The 12,017-nt window shown below is 42.3% G+C and overlaps 1 protein-coding gene across 2 annotated transcripts in view; it reads right to left on the reverse strand.

Annotated features, from left to right (window-relative positions):
• Nucleotides 1–10,224, reverse strand: part of LOC143787440 (N-acylethanolamine-hydrolyzing acid amidase-like) — a 169,747-nt gene extending 159,523 nt beyond the window's left edge. For both annotated transcript variants that reach the window (XM_077276176.1, XM_077276166.1), the window contains exons 1-2: nucleotides 9,983–10,224; nucleotides 635–799 (exon numbers count right to left, since the gene is read on the reverse strand). In XM_077276176.1, coding sequence (XP_077132291.1) covers nucleotides 635–799; nucleotides 9,983–10,206 — 389 coding nt within the window. In that variant the 5' untranslated portion in view covers nucleotides 10,207–10,224. The remainder of the gene's footprint in view (nucleotides 1–634; nucleotides 800–9,982) is intronic.
• Nucleotides 10,225–12,017: the final 1,793 nt, after the last annotated feature.

The raw sequence follows: 12,017 nt of genomic DNA on the forward strand, positions 1-12,017 counted from the left end.
GCTTGAACAGTTGTGGTTCCATCTTTGTTAAATTTTAGCTACAGTATTCTGACTGATAATTAAAGCTTTGCTGATATTCTTGTAGCCTTTGCCTTTCTGGTGTTAAGAAATTATTTTCTTTCTTAGGTCTTGTAAAATTACTGTTCCACGTGATGCCATTGCTGACAGCATGAATTGGGAAGAAGTTTTCTTTTTTAGGTAACACACTCGTATATAGTCAACTGTCTGCTGGATAAAATTAGACGTATCTGTTAGACGTATCTGTGGATCAATTCTTGTTAATTAGAATTTTGTAGACTAAAATTTAGCTCTGCTCGTAATAATTTCATTAGGGTGTACTCATTTTTACCACATGGTTTTGATTTAATTTGTTAGGAAAATTACTTTTTTGAGTATGCAAAATAACAAATCTTGTTTTCAACCTATGGGCCATATTTGTGGGAGTATTTTGTAGTATGGTGACCCATAGAAGATGTGGATTCTGAAAAGAAATAAAAGTTTTTTTGACAAGTCTACTGGGGTGTACTCATTTATGCTGAACACTGTATATGATACCTTAATATTTCTTCATAAACAATATAATTAAAATTAATAAATCAGACAGATCAGACTTTATATACATCATTACACTTACATAGATTCGTAGAAAAGATTTAACACTACAGCTTCACTTGTAAGAATGCTCCCTGCTTTTGCTATTCCACGTATCTCTCCAGCGTACTCTTCTTCTGCAAAAAAATCTAAGTAAACATTTGCCAGACTAAGCAATACTGGCCTGGTCCAATTCGGTTGAAGCAAGCTAGAAGACAAAAAAATCAGTAAACCTTTGCTGATTTAACTCACTGATCATGTAAAAATATGTACGGTAATTAGAATTGAAATATTCAGAACTTAAAACAAGTTAAACATTCCAAAAACAATTTTTATTTCCGGTGAGGTCTTACAGGAAACTTACCTTACATCTCTTTTTAGCTTTAAAGGGGTATTTGCATCTCAGCTACTCTACACACTGGCTATAGGTAGTTGGGGCTATGGAGCTGAGAAGAGTTCGATACGCTATTCCATTGAGGCTAGTGAAATATCATTCATTTTTCATCCAGAGACAATTTTTCATCCATACTGTCATACCTATGCCATTTGGGTGCCATCCATATGTCTGTTTTTGACATCCATATGGCATCTGTAAGACTTCAGTTTATACATGAATTAAAAAAAAAAAAACATTGTACCTTTTCTTATGTTAATAATTGCATTAGATCTATTGAAAACTCTTCCAATTGGCATTTTTTTTGCAGCGATTGAAATATATAAGCAAAGATTATCTGAAAAACATAGCAGACTAACACATGCTGATATTTTTCTCACAAAGAACGTTGGTACGTGTAAAAATATAGTTTGAATTTCATTTTTTTACAAGGACAGCACAAAGGCCAAAAATACATCTGTGAGGACGTACCCATACTCTCAGAGAAGTGATTGTGAGATACTGAAAGAGTGTAGCAATATAATCGGTGCCAACATAATCCATGCACTGTCCTGACTAAATGGAAATAAATCTCTGCTCACAATCTAACTTTATTAAAGTGTACCCACAAAATTACAAATTCACACAGGGAAAAAGATACAGTACAATGAGCATGCAGATACAACATTATTCTGAAATATGAAAATACATTCTCGGGCCATCTTCATAGCACATTACACCTAGAATCCTGTCTCTCCATTGAATTGAACCAACTTGCAGTAAAGGCTACGTGCAATAACGTTTTGTCTAGTAAGGCCTCTTTCACACATCCATTTTTTAGAATCAGTCACAATCCGTTAAAGTGTTGAAAAGACAGATCCTGTGCAGATTGTAAAAAACTGATGCACGAGAGAGAGAGAGAGAGAGAGAGAGAGAGAGAGAGAGAGAGATTTTCCCCTGTATGGAAATCCTTCCACGCATGCTCAGTTTCAAAAAACGTTATCCGTCGCTGGATTCCGTTTTTTGACGGTCAGCGACGGATCCTGCATCCATAGGCTTCCATTATAGCCAACGAACCAGGATCCGTCAAAGGCGATTTTACGACATACACAAAAAACGTTTCTATGTGCGTTGTCTCCGCCTGCCGGACACAGAATTTACGATGGATCCATCGTATGACGGATGAAATGGAAGGCCATGTGTGGCACCCCAGGGTCCTGGTCGTCACAGTGGCATTGCTTTCCTCCAGGGAAGAGTGATGTTACGTTTGGAGGCAAGGAAGGATAACTGCATCCAGGTACCACAAGCAGGGCCGGCGTTAGGGCCAGGCAGACTAGGCAGCTGCCTGGGGCCCCCACTCCCTTGGGGGCCCCCAGCATCTACAGCAGAAGCTTCACTGATAATAGCATTATCAGTGAAGCTTCCGAGTAGAGACTGGTTAAGGACCTGTAGTGACATCACGATCAGGTGACCTGCCATGTGACCGTGATGTCACCACAGGCCATGTACTCTGGGAATGTTTGTAGCAGTAAAATAGGAGCCTGCAGTGAAGCACAGGAGCAGCGGCCACTGAACCTCCCCATCAGCGTGATAGAAGTGCTCATTGGCCAGCGCCCTGTCCTGCTGTACGGAGCCTCTGAGGGGAAGGGAGAGAGACCCAGCACCAGTAACAACCTGAGCCAGCAGATAAGTAAAGAGCACCGTCCCACTGTGTGTGCTGCTCCTGGGGACGATGGCTCCTGTCCTGCTGTCAGCAACTCCTGCTCTTGTCGGCAGTCCCAGCAGAGGAGAGGGCAGAAAGGTGTCTGCTGGGAGCAGGAGGAGCTGCATCTGATAGTGTGCATCATCTCATTCCCTCCAGCATAAAGGTGTGTGTGTGTGTGTGTATAGCGTGTGTCATGTGTAGTGTGTGCTTATGTGAATCACATGTATCAAATGAGCATTTGTTGTGCTGCATGTGTGTGCCATGTATGTGTGTGTATAAGTGTGTCTTTGCTTGCCGTGTGTGTGTGTGTGTGTATATATATATATATATATATATCTAATATATAAAGCTGAATGTGTGTGTGTGTGTATGTATGTATGTATGTATGTATGTCCGGGATTGGCATCTGAACCGTAGCAGCTACAGCCACAAAATTTTGCACAGTCACATGTCTGGACCCCGAGAGCGTCATAGGCTATGTTGTGAGGTGAAATTTTAACCCCGCGCTTTCCAATTCACCAAACAATTTTGCCCCTATCTACATAATGGGGAAAAAGTGAAAGGAAAAGTGTTGGAGGCGTCGCAGCTACAGGCACAAAATTTTGCACAGTCACACGTCTGGACCCTGAGAGCGTCAAAGCTATATTGTGAGGTGAAATTTTAACCCCGCGCTTTCCAAGTCACCAAACAATTTTGCCCCTATCTACATAATGGGGAAAAAATGAAAGGAAAAGTGTTGGAGGCAAATTAACAGCTGCCAGATGTGAACAAGGGGGACTTAAAGAATGACAGCGATGGCACCAAAGAGTATATACTGTACAGTTGCTAAGGTGGGGCCCCAACATGGGATAATCACACCACCACGGGGATATGAACACACACACAAAATGCGCCACACACTACCACGTGCTCGAACACATATACCACCCTCAGTGCACATTTCACCACACATACACCAACCTCGCCACATAAAAGTAGAAACACAAAAGTCGCCGCTCAAAACTCGCCACGCGCAAAACTCTCCACATGCAAAACTCGCCACACGTGCAAAACTCGCCACACGCAAAACTTGCACACGCAGAAAAATTGCCACACGCAGAAAAATTGCCACATGCACAAAAGTTGCAACACATGCAAAAGTTGCCTCACACAAAACTTGCACATACTCAAAAGGCACCACACATAAAACTCGCCACGCGCAAAACTCGCCATGCGCAAAACTTGCTGCACACAACTTGCTACACTAACCTGTCACATGCAACTCGACACACAAAAAGTTGCTACACGCATGTCGCCACACAAAACTCATCTCACAAAAGTCCCTACATGCATGTCGCCACACGCAACTCAACACACACAACTTGACACACGAAACTCGCCCTAAAACACACACAAGTCTGGTATCCTTCAAAAATAAAAATCTGATTAATAAGCAGACAAACTACAAGAGCAACAAATGTACCATATAGGAATCCGGCAGCTGTCAGTCACATGACCAGTCTATTATGTGTATGTGTGAGCTAATATATACTGCCAGGGGGTGGGCTTACTGTTGGCTGGGGATTTATCAGGCTGCCATTTTAGCTTACAAATACTGAGGTAAAAATACTGACCAAATAACGTGTGAACGAGGGCTAATACAGGAGGAGATGGCATACAGCTATATACTATATACAGGAGATGACACACAGGTATATACTATTTACAGGGGAGATGACACACAGGTATATACTATATACAGGAGGAGATGACACACAGATATATACTATATACAGGAGAGATGACACACAGGTATATACTATATAGAGGAGGAGATGACATACAGGTACATACTACATACAGGAGGAGATGACATACAGGTATATACTATATACAGGAGGAGATGACACACAGGTATATACTATATACAGGAGCAGATTACCTACAGGTATATAGTATATACAGGAGGAGATGACACAGGTATATGCTATGTATAGGAGGAGATGACATACAGGTATATACTATATACAGGAGATGACACACAGATATATACTATATATAGGTGAGATGACACACAGGTATATACTATATACAGGAGATTACATACAGGTATATCTAATATATAAAGCTGAATGTGTGTATGTATGTATGTGTGTATGTCCGGGATTGGCATCTGTACCGTCGCAGCTACAGCCACAAAATTTTGCACAGTCACACGTCTGGACCCCGAGAGCGTCATAGGCTATGTTGTGAGGTGAAATTTTAACCCCGCGCGTTCCAATTCACCAAACAATTTTGCTCCTATCTACATAATGGGGAAAAAGTGAAGGGAAAAGTGTTGGAGGAAAATTGACAGCTGCCAGATGTGAACAATGAGGACTTAAAGAATGAGAGCGATGGCGACAAAGAGTATATACCGTACAGTTGCTAAGGTGGGGCCCCGACATGGGATACTCACCACACACGGGGATATGAACACAAACACAAAATGCGCCACACACTACCACGTGCTTGAACACATATACCACCCTCAGCACACATTTCACCACACACACACACCAACCTCGCCACATAAAAGTCGAAACACAAAAGTCACCACTCAAAACTCGCTACATGCAAAACTCGCCATATGCAAAACTAGGCTCACGCAAAACTCGCCACACGTGCAAAACTCACCTCATGGAAAACTCACCTCATGCAAAACTTGCACACACAGAAAAATTGCCACATGTACAAAAGTTGCACCACATGCAAAAGTTGCCTCACACAAAACTTGCACATACTCAAAATGCACCACACATAAAACTCGCCACGCGCAAAACTCGCCATGCACAAATCTTGCTGCACACAACTTGCTACACTAACCTGTCACATGCAACTCAACACACAAAATGTTGCTACACGCATGTCGCCACACAAAACTCATCTCACAAAAGTCGCTACATGCATGTCGCCACACGCAACTCAACACACACAACTTGACACATAAAACTCGCCCTAAAACACACACAAGTCTGGTATTGTCCTTCAAAAATAAAAATCTGATTAATAAGCAAACTACAAGAGCAACAAATGTACCATATAGGAAATACGGCAGCTGTCAGTCACATGACCTGTCTATTATGTGTATGTGTGAGCTAATATATACTGCCAGGGGGGAGGGCTTCCTGTTGGCTGGGGATTTATCAGGCTGCCAATAGCAACCAATCACAGCTCAGCTTCTATTTTGCTACAGTTAATTAACCTGAGCTCTGATTGGTTAATATAGGCAACAAAGACATTCTCAGTATAACAAAGCTAATATATGTTGTGAAATGCTTCTATTTGCTTAGTTTTTGCCTTTTAATAATTACATTTCTATCTATTTGTTTTGTGGTTTTTGTGTGCAGAATAAATTTTTGTTAACACATTCTATTTTGCTAACAGCAGTCATTAACCCGGGCGAAGCCGGGTAGTACAGCTAGTATATATATATATATAATGTGTGTGTATCTATGTGTATATATATGTGAGTGTATGTATGTGTGTATAAATGCGTGCCATGTATGTGTATAAATGCGTGCCATGTATGTGTATAAATGCGTGCCATGTATATATGTGTGTGTATAAGTACGTGCCATGTATATATGTGTGTATAAGTGCGTGCCATATGTGTGTTAATGTGTGTGTAATATATATATATATATATATATATATATATATACACGCTATGTATGTGTGTATGTATAAGAATGCTATGTATGTGTCTGTGTATAAGTGCATGCCATATATATATGTGTGTGTATATAAGTGTGTGCCGTGTATGTGTGTATACGTGCGTGCCATGTACATGTATGAATGTGTGTATAAGTGTGTGTGTATAAGCATGTGTCATGTGCGTGTGTGTTTAATTGTGTGTGTATATATATATATATATATATATAATTTTTTGCATTATTCTATATAAACATACAGTGATAGTGTGTGTGTGTTCCATGCACATTTTAAAATAATGGTTGAACAGACTAGAGTGTGTGTGTGTGTGTGTGTGTGTGTGTGTGTGTGTATATATATATATAATATATATATATATATATATATATATATATATATATATATATATATATATGACACACACACACACACACACACACACAGCCCTGCTGCTTATAGCATGATACTATATGGGGACAGATTGATCTACTAGTGTTCTGTCCCCATCATTCGATTCGTCCTCAGACGATGTAAAGAGGCCGAGAAACAAGAGCCAAACGACTTCAATGTTGTCAATCGCACGCATCGAACGGTCTGAACTCAACGCATGTAAATGCAACCAAAATGTTTGAGCGTCATGGTGCAATATGTATGTGAGCATTGGGGGCCTCATTTTAAACTTTTGCCTAGGGCCCCACTTTGTCTAAAACCGGCCCTGACCACAAGCATGCAACACATTCACACTCCAGGCCACCAGGGGATCCTATTTACTAGGTGACTCCTCATATATATATAACTGGTAGTCTGTAGGGAAAGAGAAAAAGTTCCAGACATCCGTCTGAGCAGGACAGAGGGTCCACAGAGCTGTGCATGCCCTAAAAGCTGCAGCTCCCAGAAGGAGACATTTCAGAAAGCAGAATATGCTGCAGTGAGTGTGCAGGAAAGCAAAGCACAGGAGAGGATACCAGAAGGGGACCAGCCCCGAGCAGGCTGCCTCCTTCTGCGGCGCAGATAACCGGTAGCCGGAACACCGAGGTAGTAAGGACCTCTATGCCTTACTTCAGAGACCGGCAGGACAGCTAATTGCACGTTACCTGTCCGCACTTACACCCAGGAGGCACGGTGGCACCCCTCAGAGGCCGGGGCGTGCTAGAGTCCCTATAAACAGCCTCAAGCCACCAGTCATACGGGTTTTGTCCTATCTGACTACGGAGGACAGAGAGAAAGAGACACTACATCTGTGAGGACCTTATTTGAAGTGTATGCAGTAAGGGACTACACCACTACAGCGCAAGGGAAGGCTATTGATTTCCACCTGGACAAGGGGACTCTGGAATTGCCTCCAAACTGTCCGGACTCTGCCTGCCCTGTGATCTGGTGCCCTGGACTGTGGCTGCTGAAACCAACAGTAAACAAGGTAACGAGACTGCAGAAATGTGTCCTCGTTCTTCTCTGCGCCTCTCACCATTCTACCATCTACATACTGGGAAGCCCTGGGGAAACACTTCACCTGTGGGAAGGTATACCATCTAGCTGCCATAACATCACCTCAGCGGACCCCTTAAAGCATCGTCGGTCACCCTGACTGAATACCACAGGTGGCGTCACGAACATAAACTTTATCCCTTTAAAGACCTTTCCCTTTTATACGGATGTCCCAGGGCCACGGACCGGGTCAGCCACCGAGACATCCCCCCTGTGAACCGCAGGACCTGGTACCGAGTATCCCCTTGCCCTGACGGGGCGCTCCAAATGCATCACAATCCGTCGCTAATACAAGTCTATGAGAAAAAAACGGATCCAGCAGCAACATTTACTGGATCCGTTTTTTTTCACAAAACAACGGATTTGGACGGAAACAAAAAAACTGAAGTGTGAAAGAGGCCTAAGGCTGCAAACATACATGCAATTTTTGATTTGTAACATATGGAGAACCTGCCCCACCCCACCTGCAATGCAGCATACAGGTTTTGTGCACTGCTCAGAAGTTGGGGCTCACAGCAATGATGAGACTACTAAGGAAGGAACTCCAAAAGTGGTCAGGGAAAACACCTGAAGAGCAGCAGGTATTCGTGTGGCGCTACAGCGGTGGTCTCCAACCGTTCTTATCTTGAGAGCCACATTCAGCTTTGAGAAATGGTCACAAGCCACATTTTATGAGAAGAGAACAAATGTTAACAGCAGTATAATCAATAGAATAAAAGGAAACAACTGAAACAATAGGTTGGAGGATGGCCCCTGACTAATTCCTCAGCTTCCACAGTCGCTATTGACTTAGATATTTATGTGGTTAAGCTGCCAGGATTGGAGTTATCTCAGGTCCTGGATGAGTTATGCGTGGCTCCCACTGTTTACAGTTTCTGAATGCTTTTCCCAGACAAAAATGCTACTAATGACCGATATATGTCACTGGACTTTAAAGGATTACTCCATCTTCAGTCACTTCTATATTGTTATGTCCTGTCTATAGATACCTCCAGCGGCATGTGCATGATCAGCTGGTATCGTGCGCCTGTGCTATTTTAATAAATAGAACAGGTGCATAATGCCGAGAGAGGCAGGGGACTAGGCCCAAGCCCTGTCACCCAGGACCAGTGTACGCCGCGGAGCGAAGTCCCATTCCGGCGGTCTCTATGCTAGACACCTTTAAGTACGGGAAATCCACCCGCTCCCCGAGACTGAGTTGAGACGTTACGCGTCACTGTTGTCGGTGCCGCCGTTGGAACCCAGAGATACCGCACAGAAGAAGACTGCAGTCTGATAAGTTTCACCCCTTTAATTCCGAACTATTGTTCATCCCTGTCCTACCATGCTACTCTCCCTGTTCTGCCCCATTTCCTACCACCACCCTGCAACCCTCTACTCCCTCCGTGGTGTGCATTTATTGTTAAATATATACTTTAACTCTTGATCTGCCTCCTGTCCGTGGCGACATCCTGCTTTCCTGCAGATTATTACACGCGTGGAACCCGGCAGCTATCTGTAGACAGGACACAACACTCACAACCTGATATGGAAGTAAGTCATAGATGATGACAGTTTTTTAGTTTAATTTCTAAATGGGTTTTGCAAATATTTGCTTGTGACTCGCAGCCAAATCACTACTTTAAATAATCATGCAAATCCAGTACAACAGCAAGTCACAAACAAGCTACACAATTTAATGTCTAGCTACCAAAGTCACCATGAACTCAAACCAATGTTATTCAATTGGGCTGTTGAGATGATAGATTTTTCACATCGGCCGAGTGCCCATGTTAAAAAAAAAAAAACTGCAGCATGCACTAGTTTATTCTGCATTTCGAATGAGACTCGCCTAGTCAAGTCTACGGGTGCACAAAAAAAAATAAATACAAATGCATAATGATCATTTGTATAAGATCTGATTTTTTATGGATACATTGCAATTATTAACTTAGGTAAATATTTTGGTTTTGTAAGTTGTATTAACTGCTGTATGAATCAGATGCCATATGGATGTTAAAACCCAACCTTCAGATAGCAAACAAATGGCATATGGATGACAATACAGATGAGAAATCATAGTTTTCCTCTGGATCTAAATCCAGAACATATATTTTACATGTTTGCGTGAACTTAGCCTATAGATTATACGATTGTTAAACAATTTTAAAACTTACCGAAGGAAAATATTTATATATATTTTCAACTGGGTTACGTTGTAATTCTGCAAAATATGTTCCCAACGCTGCTCAGGGCTGAGATCCAAGCTAATATTATATCGTGGTGCTGCATAGTCCTTGACTTCAGAGGTCAATGAGGGAGAGCAAATAAGTAATGGTAGCAAAAGATACATCCAAAGCATAGTAGAGATTATCAACTTGATCCACGACACAACTGGCATGGTAAAAGCTCTTACCGGACTGTCACAGGGTCTGCTATGTATATTATTATATTACAATTGTGTGGGAGGTCACTGTTTGCATGAGCAGAGTCCAAGCATACAAACGGTGTAGCAAAGGTGCACAGTGCAAGGTTGCAAACATGGTAAATGGGTGCTTTGTACATTATGTAGTACTACACTCCTAGGGTCATTGAGTAAAGATTGGTCACATGGTCTTGATAAAATGGCCTACCCTGAATGACCTCTAATAATGTCACATGAAAACAATACATATCAGCATGACATTGAAGTTGAGGATATAGAATAATTATCATATGCATTTCAGATGTCCTGACAGACAAATTCCTGCAAAGATTTGCTGCTTATGATCATACATCTGTAGTAGTGATGAGTGAATATACTCGTTACTCGAGATTTCTCGAGCACGCTCGGGTGTCCTCTGAGTATTTTTTAGTGCAGATTTAGTTTTTCTTGCAGCAACTGAATGATTTACATCTGTTAGCCAGCATAAGTACATGTGGGGATTCCCTAGCAACCAAGCAACCCCACATGTACTCAGCCTGGCTAACAGATGTAAATCATTCAGCTGCGGCAAGAAAAACTAAAACTCCGAGCACTAAAAAATACTCGGAGGACACCCGAGCGTGCTCAGGAAATCTCGAGTAACGAGTATATTCACTCATCACTAATCTGTAGACATTTAGGCCAGGTCTACATGGTGTCTGTTTGCAAAACATGAACACCCTGCTCTTGCATTTCAAAACTGCATTTAATGATTCAAAATTGGGTGGGGTTGCAACCTGTGACCCACCATAACATGACAGAGCCATTCAGCAATTATGCACATTTAAGGTATTGAATATGCACATATTGGACTATAGTATAAGTAAAGGGTGAATTTAATATAGTAATTATTGATAACTAGGTATGTATGAGAGAAGCATAAATCAATTGTATGTGAATCAAATAGACTTCAAATTTTTAGGAACTCGCTAACCCTTGGCTGGCCTCCCCATATTGTCTTGCAGCTTTCACATCAAATGGTATATAGCAAAACTAATCAGGAGGGACTAACATAGTTTTGCATCCACTTCTATGTTCATTCTCTCTGTTTCTGATGTTGTTACCATGCTGCGCCACGCTTTTGCTACAGGTACCACTGGGTAAGGCCGGTTTCACACGTCAATACTGGAAAAACCAGTACCGGAGATATTCGTGTCCATATGTTCATGTGTCAGTGTGTGTTACTATGTGCAGCACACATGTGACAACTGTGTGCCACCTGGGTGCCGCATCAGTACCACACGGATGGCCGCAGGGGAAGAAGCGCTACAGTACGTGCTGTTCCCCGGTGGCTGGTGCTGAAGACGGCTCTCGTCATTCTCCCCTGCTCTGCTGGCGATCAGCGTGAGCAGAGAATGATGTCCGAATGATGACAGCAGTTGCGGGCTTTTGGGACTCCTACCCCCATCATCTGGCACCTGCTGCCGCTAATAACAGTGACAGCAGGAGCTGATGATCGGGGTAACGAACAGCAGCCGCCTGTGATCTAACTAAATAAACGAATGAAAAACCCGATGTGGGTTTCCCCCTTTTTTCTTGAACAAACCAGGCAAAACTCACAGCTGGGGGTTGCAACCCTCAGTTGTCAGCTTCAGCAAGGGATAGAGGGGTTCCCACGCTCTTTTTTAATTATTTAAATAATTTTTAAAAAATGGCTTCGGTTTACCCCTATTTTTGACAACCAGTCTTGCTAAAGCTCACAGCCATGGATATTGGCCCTCAGCCTAAAAACAGCAGTCCAAAGCTGC

Source organism: Ranitomeya variabilis, chromosome 1 (genome assembly GCF_051348905.1).
Source record: "Ranitomeya variabilis isolate aRanVar5 chromosome 1, aRanVar5.hap1, whole genome shotgun sequence".
NCBI lineage: Eukaryota > Metazoa > Chordata > Amphibia > Anura > Dendrobatidae > Ranitomeya > Ranitomeya variabilis.